General features: G+C 31.7%; 2 protein-coding genes across 7 annotated transcripts; both read left to right on the forward strand.

The window, feature by feature from the left end:
* Window positions 1-5,264: 5,264 nt before the first annotated feature.
* Window positions 5,265-10,141, forward strand: LOC114373575 (E3 ubiquitin-protein ligase BIG BROTHER-like). 6 transcript variants are annotated; one of them, XM_028331063.1, is made up of 10 exons: window positions 5,265-5,437; window positions 5,580-5,698; window positions 6,284-6,420; window positions 6,507-6,682; window positions 6,903-7,134; window positions 8,158-8,195; window positions 8,314-8,358; window positions 9,016-9,143; window positions 9,545-9,653; window positions 9,752-10,141. In XM_028331063.1, the coding sequence occupies exons 4-10, from the start codon at window positions 6,542-6,544 to the stop codon at window positions 9,803-9,805; spliced, it is 747 nt and encodes a 248-aa protein (XP_028186864.1). In that variant the 5' UTR covers window positions 5,265-5,437; window positions 5,580-5,698; window positions 6,284-6,420; window positions 6,507-6,541; the 3' UTR covers window positions 9,806-10,141. The 6 variants fall into 6 exon arrangements, with proteins under 6 accessions (XP_028186864.1, XP_028186869.1, XP_028186865.1 ...); XM_028331068.1 differs by having other exon boundaries at window positions 6,284-6,349; XM_028331064.1 differs by having other exon boundaries at window positions 5,266-5,437; window positions 5,580-5,714; window positions 6,284-6,349.
* A 3,915-nt stretch (window positions 10,142-14,056) lies between these two features.
* Window positions 14,057-15,738, forward strand: LOC114373913 (extensin-2-like). Its single transcript, XM_028331487.1, has one exon. The coding sequence runs from the start codon at window positions 14,145-14,147 to the stop codon at window positions 15,240-15,242; it is 1,098 nt and encodes a 365-aa protein (XP_028187288.1). The 5' UTR covers window positions 14,057-14,144; the 3' UTR covers window positions 15,243-15,738.
* Window positions 15,739-17,958: the final 2,220 nt, after the last annotated feature.

Genomic DNA, 17,958 nt, shown 5'->3' on the forward strand with positions numbered 1-17,958 from the left:
AAATAATACAATAAACCCTATTATTTTTAAAATTATTTTCCCCTTATTTTTTCTTCAACAAACAATTCATATTAATTTTACCTTCTCTGTCCCTCTCTTACTTCTCTCCTACCAAACAAGGACAAACGTGTAGAGTATTATAGGAATGTATTCGATAAAACACTTTAATTACTTATAAGTTATTTTTACGTAAAAATAACTTATAAGATATTTTGATTAATAAGTTAATTTGATATAAAAAAATTATTATTTGATACACAAATTTATTTAAGTATTTTATAGCTTAAGAAAATAAATCACAGTCAATGGAGAGGCCCAAAGGGGCTATTTACTGGGCTTCAAGGCTAGGCCCGTCTAACTCGAACATAACTGAAGTCAGAATATTGAACAAAATTTGTACTGAACGACTTGAGTCACAAGAAACGTTCAAGTCCAACTAAGCTTTTTTCTTTGATTAAATTGGATTAAATTATAATTTTTATCCTTTTAGTTTTCTAAATTTATGATTTTGATCCCTTTAATTTTTAGTTGTAATATTTAATCCTCTTAATTTTATAAATTTGAGATTTTGGTCTCTTTAATAAATTATTAACTGATAATTGTGATTACAAGAGATATGTAATTAATTATAAATTAAATAAAAAATTATAAATTATTTTTTTTAATAAAAAATTATTAATCCTAATGTAATGCTAGTGTTGGTAGAGTCACATGAGATAGTAAAAGTAGAAGAGATGTTTGCAGAGAAGAAAAGAGATACAATGTTATGTAAATATTTTTTTTAGTTTTTTAATAATTAATAATTTTGATTAATTTATAATTAACGTAATAACTCAATTAATCAGAATTATTTGTTAATGATATGTTAGAATGATCAAAATCAACCATTTATAAGATTAGGAAATTAAATGTTATAATTAAAATTTAGGAAAACTAAAATGATGAATTTGAGAAATTAAGGAAATCAAAATTACTGTTTAGTTGCCTTCTTTTTCCAGCTTTCTCCATCTAGGTATAATCTTCCTACAACAAAAATTAAAGCAAATAATACAAAATCAAATCATAGATTCTCATGCAAGAATCAAAGCCAAAAACTACCGACCAACATCTCTGCTGAATGCTAATATAAATATATATACCACTCGCCTCAGCATTAAAATGAGGAAAAATAGTTTCACAAAAAAAAATGATGAAAATAGTTCTTTCCTCTCCTCTACTACTCTTTCATTTCAATTCAAATCCTTTTGTGACTTGCTCAAAATTCGTACCCTACGGCTCTGATAAGTGGAAAACAGTGAAACATTGGTTCTATTCTATTTCTTATTGATCTGTTAGTTTCTTCTTGTTAACAATATTAGTGGAATGGTGGTTGTTGAATAATTTACAATATATAATATATACTAGGTGTTGCAGACGAGTTATGTATATGGATACTATTACTCAGAGTCACACTAACCATTGGGTTATTATGATCATCAGCACTATATATTTGACACGATAGTGATATTGTGGAAAGAGATCTATTTATATGGGCCATGTTTTTTTGTTAAAAGAATGGTGGAGCCTAACGATGAAGTTGGAGTTAATTGGGTACGTTAGGTGTGTGTTTGAATTTTCGTTTCAACACCTCAAACAGTTGTTTATTTTAATTCATCCAAAGAGTGATTTTTTCGTTTGGATACATTGAAATATGTACGGTTATTTAAACACACTCTAAGCATTTATGATAACTAAGAAAGACTAAAGATAGAGAGTTGCTTCCTATACCTTAATTTTAAGCTTTCGGATAGAGTAATCCAGAATGTAAGTTTAGATTTCGATGCAGGAAACAATTACGTGCTTTTATTTATTTTGGAGATAATGTCACCATGGAAGTTTGGACTCTTATACGAGCTACGAGACACCATGTTCAAAAATCTCCGCCGGTTCATTACCCATTTAATATTTAATCATTTGTAAAGACATACAGTAGTAAACTAAATATAAAAAATATCCCAAAAAATTCTTGATGAAAGACCACGAGCTACTGATGTGGATTCATGTCAAGCCATTTACTTTTTTGAATGTCGTTAGACATGTGATGTGTCACGTTTATGCAAATGATATTATGAGGTCTCTTTTGTTGTGAACAAACAAGTAGTGAATCTTTAGAGTTTGGTCATGACGAGTCCTTTGGCGTTGCAGACAAAAATGAATGTGAGGGGCTTATATTTATAATGATACTTTTCTTTCCTCACTTCACTTGCACGCCGGGTTTTTGTACCATTCGCTTCTCAATTATGTTATGCGTGATTCCCTCACATGCATGACAGTCTTTTAAGTATGTGTCTTTTCTAAAACTAACAATATCTCTTTACAACTTTCTTTAGTTAATAATAATAAGATCTAGCTCAATTGGTTAAGCATGATCTTTGAGTGTTGTAAACCTCCTAATAATGTGTTCAATTGTGTAAGATTATTTTAAATCCTCAATAGGTATCTTTTTTTCATTTAAAATTATACAAAAATTAAAATAAAAAAGAAATATTATCAGGCCCAAAAATTAGATTTGACCCAGATTAGTAAAAAAAAGTTGTATCTGAATTTGGGTGAAATTCAAGCCCAGATCGAGTGAACCCACCCACTTAAAATTGTGATCCATTAAACCTAAATTATTATTATTATTATTAAATATCCTAATTGAAAGTGTCGAATAACGATGCACAGCTCTGATACCATATTAAATTTTATAGTGCAGCAAAGGCATCCGAAAGGTCCCCTTAAAAACCGATTAATAAGGGGGTGGTTTACCCAGCTATATAAGCACTTATCATGTTCATGAATTATCCGATGTGGAACTATTCTCAACACATATATTAGTAATCCTAAGACTACCAACACAATAAACAACTTCATGTTACAAAAAAAAAAATGATAGACATGTCTTGGACTTTCCTACACTTCTCTTCCCTTTATTATTCCTTTTGGATCGACACTTGTCTAACAACAACCCAAACCAAAGTGTCACGAACAAGGATAACTCAACGAATTTGAGTATAACAATACTATGTAAAGGAGCACACATCTAGACAACTCTAATGTGTTGAAATAGATTACTTCAACAAGTTCATTTGAAAGAGAGAAATGTGTTGAAAAATATGTAGGAATCAAAAAGGAAATGCCATTAACAAATAGGAAACTAGTCAGATAGAAAAGAGAATGGGTTGAAGATATGAAGTTGAGAAAAGAAAAGAGAAATGTGGAAGTGGTGGCTAGAGAGGAAGGGGTGGTAGTAGTGAGGAAAAAAAAACTCTTAATAAAGAGAGAAAAAATTTACCTAAATTGAAAAAAAAATCATTGAAGGTAAAAAGAAAAAAAAAACCTCTCATGAAAAGAATGACACTCGAGTTGACATTGTTTTATATTCTTTTCTTATCTTTTTACTATTTAATTGACTATGTATTTACTACAATTTAGAGTTTTGACCTAAAACTTGTTTAACCCATTAAAGTTTTGAATTTAAATTCGTGATCTCTCTTTCTTTCTTAATTATTGGACCAATTTTATTTTTTTCTTAATCCGGTGAAGTATTAATTGAAAATGTGTTAGAATATTAGAAGAATTTGATTTGATTTGGATTCTACTTTTTACCAATCATTGTCTAATCCTACTTAATCTAACTTATTTTTAAAATATTTTTCCCCCAAGATGCCTAAAACTTTTAAAAATAATGATTATTTTCTTGGAAGAGGAAAACTACATCCAAACACATTCTTTCTCCTTAAACCTCCACACTCCACTCTTTGTTGTGTTCCTTAGCTCTTTTCCTTTTTTTTTTCATTTATCAAAAAAACAAAAACGATAGTTGCTCTGGATAAAATTGTATTTTCATCACCATAGCCTCACCTGGTAAGAGACCAGGTGTAGAACAAAATTGTTGTATTTCGTGGGAAAATGGAAAGCATGCATGATGCATAGATTTTGTTGTTGGTTAATTGCTAACTAACGATAACTGATACCAACTTAATCGGATCAGTTTTGTTTGGTCATCCTTCTTCAACCATATTTATCTTTCACATGATTCATTTTCTAAACATTGGCCAACAACTAAGGTTGTCCCTTTCAAAGAACCCCATGGATTTGGTGGTCTCCTTCGTGTGGAAACCCCTTTCCGCATCTAATTTTTCTCATGGCTGCGTCTGATCTCTTTATTAAAAATCAAACAAAAGCATATTTCTATCCATTTCTCTTTGATACTTCCCTTATTCAGCAAGCAAGAATTACATTAATTTTACTTAATTTGTTTTATTTCATATAGCTAGTTATTATTAATTATTAATTCCCCCCTCTTATCTTCTCACTTGTTTATCAGTTTTAAACGTTAACTTACATGAAGAAAACATACGAAACTAACACTTCCCTCGAATATAATTTACTTCGTTTATATTAGATGGATAAAATAAAAATAAACAATATAATATAAGAAAGAAATCTTCCTTTTCCAGACATTTTTATAATATAAAAAACAACAACTCGATATTGCAACTAATCATTACATTTTATTTCATTTTTTATTAATTTGAACATACTACTTTTTTTCACTTTTCAGAAAAATTATTGCATAAAATAAAAATAACTTTATTAGCACAAGTTTCCGTAACTAAACATATTTTTCTATTAAAAATAGTTATCGCAATAAAAATGCAATATGTATTTTAATATTATTTTCTTCTATTTTTATGATAAAATTTTCATTACAATAATTTTCGACACTTTAACTAATTCTGTCTTCTAAGTTAATTATTAATTATTATAAAAATTAATAAATTTATTATTCATGACAGATGACATGTAAAATTAGTGTATAAACTGTTTTTTCTAAAAAGAAAAAGAAAGAAACTCATATTCATAGTTTAAATTTTATATATTATTATCCAATTATAATTTGAAATATATTAAAAAATATTTTTACACAGAATATAAAAAACCTTCAAACTTTAACAATACTTAAAAAATTACATTTACTTTACTTGATTCTAAAGAGATAAATAAGAGTTTAAATAAATAATCTGTCAGAGTGTCAAATGTGAAATACAACTGTTTTGCTCATCTACCTAAATTTGTTTTAAGTTTTTACTTTTGATCTGAAATTAATACAACCGAACAAAAAGAAAATCAATGACACCAAAATTTGAATACCGTTAATCGTGTTCTCCAGTTATTATTATCGGTAGGAAACAAAAAAGAAAATAAAAATCCGTAACGTTTGGTGAAAAGGTGCGATGCAGGTGATCATGGTCTATCTAACGGAGTTTGCGTGTAGGTGAAACCAGCTCCAGCGCAACTGCGTAAAGGTAGAGAGAGAGAGTGAAATGAGTGAGTGAGTTACAAAATGAAGAGTGACGAAGCCATTTTCGCCATTATCACTCCTCTCGCACCAAAAGCGATGAAGCTCTAGGTCAGTCTCACTTCCTTCAATTTCACCTTTCGAATCTTAATCCTTCTCTCTCTCTCTCTCTCTCTGCTTCTTCATCTCGTTCCTTTTTTTTATATATACATATATATATAAATATATCATTTGCCATTGTCGATCTTCGCAGTTGCTGCTTTTCTCGTTTTGATCCGTACATTTTCCCTCTGCCGTTGCGATCCCCGAAGCTGCGAGATTCTTCTGCCTCGATTGCGTTCTTCATGTGATTCTGCTTCTCTCTCTAACCAAGTATTCTACTCATTCGGTTTGTGCCTTGTTTGGTTTCCAAAAATAGAAAATAAAAAAAATATAACTATAAGATTTATAGTTTGTTGAGGAATACGCTGTCATTGCGTTGCTTGAATTTTTATAGGCTAAGGCCAAATCATTGGTTCAGATTCGAGGACAATTTCTCTCTCTCTCGCTTCAAATTCTCGTCATTGAATCTCTGTTTCTTCCAGAGAGATCTCGCTGATTTTCTTACTTTCGTGTGATCTTAGAATGCACTATTCTGATCAGCCGATAAGAAACACATTTTGATATAATCATATAAGCTTATTAGATTGCTAACGATGGTTATGGCTGATTGCTGACTAAAATTTTGCAAGTTTTGGTATTAATGCCTTTTCAAATTTTTTTGTCATTTTTCTTTACTGCATTTGTTAGTCCTTAAATTTTCTTATTCTTGATGTAAAATGCTAGATTAGGCATGCTGGATTGTTCTTTCTTTTAGAATGGATGGACTTGAGCAATTAATAATTGTAGATAAAACAGCCTTGGTTGAGTTATTGGCATTTTCCCTCACAAAATCTGTGTGATTTTTTCTTTCTGCAGGTTTACATTTTAGGAGTAGCTGAATCATATGAGGCAGATGGTCTTTTGTTAATTACCTCAACTTAGGTAGACGAATCTGCCTTGGTGAATCTGTCAAGATTGAAGAATAGATTTGTATATATTAATTAATAATTAATGTTAGTGTTGAAGCTTTTTTTGTTTTGTGTGATTCTGTCTTTGCACCGATTCTTCTAATTTAATTTGCCCTGAATTCACTCTGCAGACTGCAGATTACTTGTCTACCAGAAAGGATTCAAAATGAGTTGGAACCCACACATGGAGGTCCATTACAATACCATTAGTTATCCCTATAATACAGCAGGAAGCTTTATTGAATATTTTGAAGGTCTCACCTATGAACATGTCAACTTCATTTTTTCTGGTGCATCACATGCTCAGGTGCCTGCAAAAATTTTCATTTATATCCTGTTTAAGATACATTTTATATAAATTTTGGTTTGATGGAAATTGTTCTTATTTTCTTGTTTTCTTAATGTAAATCTGTCCTGTACATTATTTTCTCTGAAACATTGTTGTTGTTCTTTTGTTATTAATGGTAGGCTACTAGAAGGATTCATAATACCCAAGAAAAGACATAAAATTCCATTTATGTATGCAGGAGAGTTCTTACCCTTCAAATTCAAGCTTTTACAAGTTTGGACTATCTGAACCAGAGAATAATTCATACTATCGTTATAGTCATGGTTATGAGGTAAATCATCATGAACCACTGGTGGATGAGTACAGGAGACCTTCAGAGAACTCATTGACAATCAATGAACAGTCACCAGCAGTAAGCACAGAATGGGTTGAAGGTGGAAACACTGACACACAAGACAATTCTATTGAATGTAAGTTTGTGATTTGGTTCATCTGAAAATATTATTTTGTAAATTTATAAAGGCTTTAGCTTAGCCTTGGAACAATTGAAACAACAAATGGCCCATCATTCACATTATAAGAAATTAATTACAATAGTAATATCTGGGTGTTGAAATGCAGTCTTGGGTATATATGTAAGTTCCTAAAAAGGGCATTGCTGCTCACTTTATACTGCTACACCTTGATTCTTTTTGTGAGCATCATAATGTTTGAGAAACTGGTTGTTGTACAAATTCAGTATTTAATTCAGTTATCCCAATGCCATGATCTTAAGCTCTTTATATGATCCCTAGGATTAGCAGTAATTTTGCTGATCTTTCTAAAACTAGACAATGGATATTTCTCTAAATTGTAGATTGACTTATTTAATTTTCACTTTTCCTCTACACCTCTTCATTAATCTTTACCCTGTCTTTTTGCTAAGAAGGAAAAAAATGTTGAAGCTTTTAACTATTGTTGTAAGGAAAATATGGACTGGGGTCCTCTGTGGGGACAGATCTATAAAACATCTAAGGGGACCTGGACATGTATAATTGCATTGAGTATACGTATGTAGAAGTCAAAATAATGAGCCTGAAAATTGAAGTGATAGAAGTGTTTGAGACTTTTAGTATTAGAGACAAAAGTCAAGTAAACATTAGTTCAGAACATATAAATTTGAAATAAACTAAAAAGGCTTGTGCCCCTTTGGATCTGTCTCTGATCCTCTAATAATGCTTTGTTCAACTCCTTAAAGAAAGAGACAGAGACAAAGCAGTTAAATGAGTAGTTCCACTTTGGTCAGCCATCCGAATATGGTCCCTTGCACAGAACAAATATTTGTAGGACTTTTTTAAGCTTAGTTCCAAAAACAAGGCAGTAGATTCTGTTAATTACCTCTTCATTTAAATCCATGCAAACCCCTTTTTGCAGATTTGATAGTTTTGAGTCCTTTCACCCTACATATAAAATGATTGCTCACAGTTTGAACAACTTTGTCTCTTTTCTTTCAGGTCCTCGAAGACATCATAGTAATTCAAATGATTATCAGGTATTTGCCTTCAAGATTCCTGGTGCCTGAAAAGAAGTTTATACAGTTACCTTTAGCCTTCATCGGTTTGAATCACAATAGATGATGATCTAACAAGCCATTTTGCCAAATTATGCAGGTTATTTGGCAAGACAATATTGATCCCGACAACATGACCTATGAGGTTGGATTGAGTCTCGGATTTCTTCTCTTTCTAGGCATTATATAATATTTCCTTAAGTACAGCTACAAAGTATTTTGATTCTTTGGAGTCAATCTTCTAGATATATACAATAGTTAATCTTGAAATTTTTGACCAAGGGAACATACTTTTGTTACTCGTTTATTTTTATGTCTTTGGTTGTTTTATGCTTGACAGTACACATTATTCTACACGAGATAGTTTCTCTTGGAAAATATTGTTTGCCAAATCACTTCATAAAACTGTAACAGTTAATTATGTGTAGTTTCTCTTGGAAAATATTGTTTGCCAAATCACTTCATAAAACTGTAACAGTTAATTATGTGTCCTTATGAGCTAGATTGCCTTATATATTTTAATTGCAATTGGTAAAATCCATTATTTTCCTTCTACTGCTGGTTTATTAGTTCTGGAGAAAAATAGAAGTTAACAAGGTAGTAACATTTGTGTTAGAAAATTGTATCAGTTGCACGTGTTTTTCAATTAAATGTGTGGCAAATGGTAGTGTGATCTTAAATCATTATAGTATGCGAACATCTGTATAGATAGCAAATTAGCAATTAGAAAAGGGTGGAAGTATAGACTCCTTATATTTGAATGTATTATTTTCCAACATCAAAATGGTATCATTTATTGCAGGAACTACTTGAATTGGGTGAAGCTGTTGGAACTCAAAGCCGTGGTCTTACCCAAGAACAGATCTCCTCGCTTCCAGTGTCAAAGTACAAATGTGGGTTCTTCTTGAGGAAGAAGTCACGAGATGAGAGGTAATATCTGGGTTTCTGGACACGTTTTTTTAATTCAAATGCCGCTTTTCTTCTCCTATCACTATTTCTGCTTTTTATTCTTGAACCTACTTGGTCCAAATTAATCTTGAGGAATTTTAGACTGTTTCTATTAAGCTTATGCTATGGCTTAAATTTCTATTAAGCTTATCAAAGAATTCTGTCTCGCATGATCTGTAAATGAGAACAAAGTGCGTGTAAAGCAAAATGAATCAAGTTTAGTATTGTTTCTCTTTTGTTCCCTTGTATAATATAATATAATATAGAATTGGAAACAATCCAGATGGGAATTAACTTAAAAACTCCGTGTATTATTGATGCTTTGAAGTTATAACTTGCGTTCTCCCTGCTAATTTATTGATCTGACTTGTCTTTTTGTTTAGATGTGTGATTTGCCAGATGGAATATAGAAGAGGGGACAAGCGTATCACCTTACCATGTAAACATGTTTATCATGCTAGTTGTGGGAACAAGTGGCTTAGCATCAATAAGGCAAGATATTTACTAATTTATTATGAGCTCAATAAGTGCTTTTAGTGCTTATTTTCACGTTTGCTGAGATACTTTTCCTTCTGGGCTTATTTTTTCAGGCTTGCCCTATATGTTACACGGAAGTGTTTGCCGACAAGTCAAAACACAAATAATCTCAAGCGGATAAGTTACCTGCATATGTTTCTGTTTCTCCTTGAGTGTGGGGGTCTTTCATAGAAATACATTTTTATTTGACTTTTCCCTTTTCGTAGTGAGGTCAGCCCTGGGTTTAGCAAAAATACAGAGAGAATCTAAAGTTTTATAAAAGGATATGGGACATGTCTCAATTATCATTGTTGTACTGGAGAGGTTGGATTACGGTTTGTTTTCATAATATCTAATACAGTGTGCTATGATTTCACGTAATTAGTATCTCGTGCTGCTGATACAGTGTTGTTGGAAAGCCATGTGAACATGCATTCGCCTTTGTTTTTATGAAAATTTCTTTAGACACTAAGTGCGTTAAGGTCATTGGACTTTGAAGCACCTCGCAATTATTAGCGATGAGGGTAGATTTGTTGTATAATAGTCCACCGTTTACATGAGAAAGAAAACTAAATACTATCTTGTAGACAAATAACACTCGGGCACGTTAGACATTAAACCCTGATGTTTTTAAGTACATAAGTGAAGGGAATAATCATTGTTGTCAGCTCCGACAACTTATGATTACACAACCAATCGAGTATTGAGTAATTATTATTCACGCAAGCATTGTCTCTCTTCCTTGATTTTTTCATTGCTCATGTTATGTCTGAACCCTTGGATTTATTTGATAAGTTAATATTAAATTATGATTAAATTTGATTTATTTTCTTTTCTCATTTTTTCTGTCTTACAAAAACATGTTGATAATTTTATCTAAATTTTGAGTCAATTAAGGTAAAGTAAATTAGATTTTTCCATTAAGTTGTTCAACTTATGCACTCAATCATATTTAGAAATTCTTGTTTAACTTTTTTTATTAATTGAAGTGTATAAATTGATTTTACCTTATCAGAGAAGTGTGATTAGGTTTTTTCAAATTTTCGATATTCCTTCATACTTTAACTATTATCATGATTAATTCGTATTTTCAATTATATGAAATAAGATTAGGAGAATAAAAAAAATCTTGGCTTGATTACATTTTTAGTTCTCATAGTTTGGTTTTGTCGCAAATTTTGTTCTCATTTATTTTTGCCGATTGTCTCCAAAGTTTCAAAATGTTGTCAATTTTATTGTTTTGTCAATTGATCATGAGTTATGTTAGTCAACTATTCATGTGACAACATTAATTATTGGCATCCCACTTTGATGTTAACCTGAAAATAAATGTGCCACTAACATGACTTGTTGAGATGACCCAATAATATGACACTAACATTATAATTAGAGGACAAAATTTGAAACATTATGAAAATATGATAATAAAATGCGTAACATGGTTAAAATATGAAAACAAAATTCAAGAAAATATTTAATGATAAAAAGTGCAAATTAAATAAAAAGATTAAAGAAAAGAATAATTTAACTTAATTAAATGTAACTTGGTAAAATTAATTATATGCGGATAATAAACAGAGTAAGGCCACATTAATGGAAAAACTGAATAAAATTATTTGAGGTGCATAGCAACGAGGTATCTTGATTATTGATTAATGTCTCAACTAATTTGGTAAAATTGGGGCCAAAGTTTCTAACAATGGCAGAGTACTGAGTGAGACTTATTATGCTTTGTTACCTATTTTTACAAAGCCGTCCCAAGCCCGCACGATAACGTTATATCGTCAATTAAGTGCCTGTTTGATTGCGGATCGGCAACGTGATTTTTCACGTGTATGTTTTTCCTATTGGTAGGAATTGAAGATGGATATAGAAGATCACAACACCTCACACACTATAACTTTCACACACATGATATATATATATAAATAGACGTGATTTTTAGGCTTCCAAAGACTTGTTTCCAAACACGTAAAGACTTTGTCTCATTTTTATTACATGAGGCCACACGTTACCTTCTAAGTATGGGAATTCTGAATGTCCCACTCAACCAAAAATTAGAAAAACGACTCTCCAAATTTTCTTAACTACTACGAGTTTGGCTACCCCTAACAGTTAGTTTTTACATGTACTTTAAGATCCAGAAAATGGAACTGTTTAACAATTTCAGGAAGACCCAGCTGATTTATTTTTCTTGTCAAAATTTCTTTCAGCTGAATCGTAGATCCCAAATCGTTTTCGTGTTCAAACTTAAAAGTGGCTCAATATGGTTGTTATAACACGAGGAGTGATAGTAACTTCACACAATCCATAGTTCTTCAATGATTTTTTTTTTTCCAGTTTAGATGACATGATATTCTTTATTAGTGACAATCTAGCTCTTTGAGACGGATAGAATCACGATGATAAAACTTTCCTTTAAAATATTTAATACAATTATATATTTAGAATTTGAACTCAAGACGTTGGAACAATCTCTCGCAAGTTAATTCATGTCTTGATTACCTGATATATTCAAGTGTAATTTCTTTTCTGCAAATATAATTTCACATCCTTTCTGATTTTCTCGTTAGATTGAGTGGAAATTTAATTAAAGGACTTTTTCAACCATTATGCTTGTCTTATAATCTAATAATATATTACCCTTATGACGTAAGGAATATTTAAGTCAGCGAGTGCAGCAAATAGTGCAAACAGCGTTGAGTTCCAAAATTACACGATTTTGATAGTTTAACTAATGGATAATCTAAGAAACAGCCTGGTCTCGCTCTATTATGAACTAAAAATTGTGATATTAGTCACCTGCATGATACATACCAATAGCATATGAAAACTAATTATCAAACATTTAATATGATTAATTATAAATAATTAATTGATTAAATAAAGTGAAAAGAAGTTCTAACTGCAGAATTTGATCATAAGAGGAAATGTAGATAGAAAATATATCACAAGAGGGTTTTGAGTATGACTAATGCAATTAATTTGATAAAACGTACTGAAAGAAAAACAATATTAAGGAAAATAATGAGAGAGAGATCTGGTAGTTAGAAAAGGCTAATCGCATGAGGAAGAAACACTCGTCAAGCAAACAATATGTAAATTAAGTAATCTACGAGTTGTCTTAGTCCTATTGGAACATCAACAAATTAAAATATGTATATATATGTTACAAGTAAACTGTAAACCTAATAATTAAAATAATATAACATTAGAAACATTTACCCAGTCAATCTACATTTCGAGACTCAGCATTTTTGTGTGTTACAATATCCATGCACGAGCTTTCGAAGTCGGGAATATCCACTTACTATTCTGGCTTAAAATAAAATCACATGGTTGAAAAAATCCACTGAAGCTAACTTATGCTGGTGATCCACTGACCCCCCTGATATATTTGATCGAAATAAAATTGTTTCAAAAAAGAGGTAAAACTTTTACTTTAACTCGATCTTTGAGTGCTTTTTCTTCTTCCAGGAGTTTACTTATAGTGTTATTGATCGAAATAACTGTAAAAGAAATAATTAATTACATTTTAAGTGTCACGCCTTATATATATTTGCAGAATTGTAACTAGTGGATTTATTTATTTATTTTTATTGATTTGTAACCAGTAGTGATTAAATATATATATATATGGATTCACAATCCACTGCACTTCGGTACATCCGCCCTTATACTATGTAAAAATATCTATAACATTATTTTATCTTCACGGATAATATGTTATTAAGTGATATAAGTGCAGAAGTTAATTGATGATAGACGGTAATTATGTACCAAGTCAAAAGTTAACATTTTAATAATATTTTTTCCTCAGTAAAAAAATATTTTTTCAATATAATTATTTGTCAAGTGCATTACAATTGACAAGGACACCAGGTAAGTTGAAGCTGTTTATACACGACATTTGATCGTAAAATAGTATTAATATACACAACTTTTGATTTTTGGCACATAAGATTATTACGTTTTAGTATTTTACAGTCCTGAAATATTGACATTTGGAATAAAGAACCAAAGCTATATATTATAGTGAAAAGACAGATTATATAATTAATTCAGTTAAGTTTAACCATTTACTTCAATTCATAATCTGTTTCACACAATGGCTTTTTTGCTCACAATTAAATTAATCACCTGATTAGACGCGGTATTCCAATATTGATTAAATCTAACGAATACTTGTTCAGCTATGACATCACCAACTACCTTAAGCTTATTGACTTTGTTAATATAAAATGATGAAAACAAAGGCTATAGGGGTGCATATCAACCTCGAAATCTGGTCTAATATATTATAAAACAATTAATGCATTTAACTAAGGAATCTTCCCAGATACGATGGAAGGTACTACTAACACTATATAAGGGTTACAATCCTTACTATGCTTACCAAGTAAATTAAGCATAACTAAACCACAAGTCTATCTTCCAAGTAATAAGCTACAGACAGGGAAGCACACTATGGAAACTTCAGGTGAGCCGAGGCAGTGGTCTCGACTCATCTATGCCCTTGTATTTTGCCTAATTTCTAGCATCGTTGTTGCTGATGATGATAAGCCTTACTATGGAGGCCAACCATACTACAAAAATCCATATCCAACAACACCACCACCATATAATGCAAAGTATCCACCCTACTATTACAAACCACCTCCATATAACTATCAATCGCCACCTTCTTATGAACCCAAATATCCTCCATATTATTACAAGTCTCCCCCTCCTTATGAACCGAAGTACCCTCCATATGACTACAAATCTCCACCTCCTCCTTATAAGCACAAATACCCTCCATATTACTATAAATCTCCACCTCCTTATGAACCAAAATACCCTCCATATTACTACAAATCCCCACCTTCCCCTTATGAGCACAAATATCCTCCTTATTACTACAAATCCCCACCTCCTCCACCTCCCTATGTCTACAAATCACCTCCACCACCACCTTATGTTTACAAGTCCCCTCCTCCCCCACCGTATGTTTATCCATCCCCTCCACCTCCTCCATATGTTTACAAGTCACCTCCACCTCCACCTTATGTTTATCTATCTCCACCACCACCTCCATATGTTTACAAGTCTCCTCCACCTCCACCATATGTTTATCCATCCCCACCACCACCACCTCCATATGTTTATAAGTCACCTCCACCTCCACCTTATGTTTATCCATCTCCACCACCACCTCCGTATGTCTACAAGTCCCCACCACCTCCGCCATATGTTTATCCATCCCCACCACCACCACCTCCATATGTTTATAAGTCACCTCCACCTCCACCTTACGTTTATTCATCTCCACCACCACCTCCTTATGTCTACAAGTCCCCACCACCTCCGCCATATGTTTATCCATCCCCACCACCACCACCTCCATATGTTTATAAGTCACCTCCACCTCCACCATATGTTTATGCATCTCCACCACCACCTCCATATGTTTATAAACCTCCATATTATTACACATCTCCACCACCACCCTATGTCTACAAGTCACCACCACCACCTCCTTCGTATGACTACAAGTCCCCACCCCCACCTCCTCCATATTATTAAAAATCTCCACTGCCACCATCTCTCTGGCCTCCTCCAGCATATGCCTATAAGTAACAATTTCCTTCATTACCTTCACCACTTCCTCCATATATTACTACAAGACTTCACTTCCACAATTCCCACCATCACATCCTCCAGCATATGTAACATTACGTCTACAAATCACCCCTGCCACCCGTGTATTAGGCTAGGAGTTAAAGCTATTTGAATTTATCCATTAAATAAGATTCAACATTGTTGCAGTTTATTAGCGAGCATTCGTTAATAATATATGGTCTGCGCTATAGCAAGAGCCATGCATGTTATGGATGTGCCCATATGTTGTACTATTATATATATATGTATCAGTGAGTGTTAATTCATAATTAACTTTGTTTTAATTTCTTTTATCAAATTTCACAGTGTCATATTTTGTTATTGGTTGGTGTTAGGTTTCCATTTCCTTCTCTGTATAAGTTCATATACTCTTCGAAATAAAGATTTTTATTTGATCAAATCCGATGTCTCCAAAAGGGTTGTCTCTTTGTATACTCTCAGAAATACCTTTATTTATCAGTACATGTTTAGACTCTTTCTGTAGTTAAGTGTTTAATTTTTTAAAAAATACATTTTTATGAATAAATTACATTAGCGACCTATATATATGTTTTATATGTATTACTTATACCCCTGTTTGTAATGTCATTAACAATCCTACCGTTAACTAGGAATATCAGGCGCAATCCGCATAAAATACGTGCGTGCGAGTTTAATTTACTCAATAAATTATTATATTAATAATTCATTAAATACTATATAAAATTAATTAAAACATTTCATTAAAATTAAATGCTATATTAATAAAATTAAATAAATACTATCTTAATACGCTTGTTATCACAATTTCATTAAAATTGAAATTCAGCTTATAATTATACTTTTGAGCTTTAATTCAACTTATAAGAGTTCAACCTTTTATTATATATTGAGTAGACTTCAGGGTTATATTCGTAAATGAGAGATCTAGTATATATTCATATGAACTAAAAACAGTGAGGTGTATGTTTAATTTAGATGCATGTAATTTTTTTTTATCATGATAATATTGGTCTTAAAGTACCTATTAATAAATCTAGTTGTCATTTTTAATGGAATTTTCAAGAAATTTTTATATTTTTTTTATCTATAAGATTTGAACTTGAGATTTTACTCAAAAAAAACTGAGTCCAGTATTAGCAACGACTTATTTATTTACATGTATGTAATTTGTGATGATAATAAAAATATACTATGTATCTTATTTTAATAAAAATTACTGTGTAGAAGGCATACTTTCTATATCTGCTCATAGAGACAATCGATGTGAAAGTTTTACACACTTTAACACACCTTCTGTATCTGTTTATCGCAAAACCGATGCAGGGCGTAATTGTGAAAATAATAGAGAGCAAAGTATTTAATTAGAGATTTCAATAGATGCAAATGTTAAGACCTAACATGTCTTGTTTGCCTAGGATGTATAAATTTTTGGATTTTTCTTTATCAATTAGGTGAATTTATCCTACCCACATGTGTTACACTACTTGCCCCTGATGCCTCACGATGACAAGCATATTTTACTTACCTATTTTCCAAATGTCTTTGCAAAGATTCAATAGATAAAATGCATGAAACCTTGATTCTAGATGTGTGCTTTAATGCATGGGCATAACATTATCATCCTATGTCTAGCAATGGTTTCATTATAATATCTTTTCCTTTTAGTTCTATTAGAAGTTATCCTCTGTCAAGCGCCTAACCTCTAAAACTAATGCATGCATATCTTCTTTATATTTTTATTAAAAGTAATTCTCTGTCGAGTATCTAACCCCTAACATAATGTAAAGATGAGTAATACATGAAATATAAATAGAAAAAGATAATAGGATAGAAAACACCTGTTGCATTGATAAATATGGAATACATCGTACATCTCTTTGACTTTTTAGGCCTGTCAAGCCCTAACTAGGGGTTTAGTCTCTTATAGTCATGAGGACCTTACACTAAGATGGAGATATAAGAATTTGTGGAGGAGAAGGGATGGAAGAAGGGAATAAGAAAATGATGAGAGAGGAAAGAATTCTCTAAGGAAGAGTTCTCAGGCTTTGGGTATGTATGAGAGTGCTGACTTGGTGCGTTCTTTCCCTTTGACTCTCTTTTTATAGTTGTTGAGGTGAACTTGAGCCTTGCGTACTCGCGTTTAACACACTCTGCTCGCTTAGCGCATGTGCCTATTTTTGCACTTAGTGCGCTCTGCTTGCTTAGCGCAGGTACCCGTTTTTGCGCTTAGCACGCGCTGAGCGCATCTTGGGCTAGGCGTAATGCTAAAATCTTCATCTTTTTTCGCATTTCCTGCATCTTTTTGCTTTTAGTCCCTCCAATTTTTATATATGCAAGTCGTGAACAGAAAAACACCAATTCTTAACAATTAAGTATGAATAACTGTTAAATAATTGTTTTTAAAGATATTTTAACTCTATTTTCATAAAAAAAATAACTCTTATTTAGCAGTTATCAATGATAAATTACAACTTAACAATTTACATCAAAAAGACAAACAAAGTCTTGAATAAGAGAAAATATGAGATAATTGTCTAAATTCACATGTCTCAGTTAAATATATATTTTTGACAATTATCATACGGTGGTACCAAATTAAAAAAAAAAAAGAAAAGGAAAAGACGTTCTTCGATAGTTT

The sequence above is a fragment of the Glycine soja genome, chromosome 11 (genome assembly GCF_004193775.1).
Source record: "Glycine soja cultivar W05 chromosome 11, ASM419377v2, whole genome shotgun sequence".
Lineage (NCBI taxonomy): Eukaryota > Viridiplantae > Streptophyta > Magnoliopsida > Fabales > Fabaceae > Glycine > Glycine soja.

Bases quoted from the DNA above. Each gene is read 5' to 3' on its own strand.
- LOC114373913 (XM_028331487.1), top strand. From the start codon at position 14,145: ATGGAAACTTCAGGTGAGCCGAGGCAGTGGTCTCGACTCATCTATGCC.
- LOC114373575 (XM_028331063.1), top strand. From the start codon at position 6,542: ATGAGTTGGAACCCACACATGGAGGTCCATTACAATACCATTAGTTAT. The intron at 8,196-8,313 runs GTATTTGCCTTC...CAAATTATGCAG, and splicing joins GTAATTCAAATGATTATCAG to GTTATTTGGCAAGACAATAT. The intron at 9,654-9,751 runs GCAAGATATTTA...TTATTTTTTCAG, and splicing joins AGTGGCTTAGCATCAATAAG to GCTTGCCCTATATGTTACAC.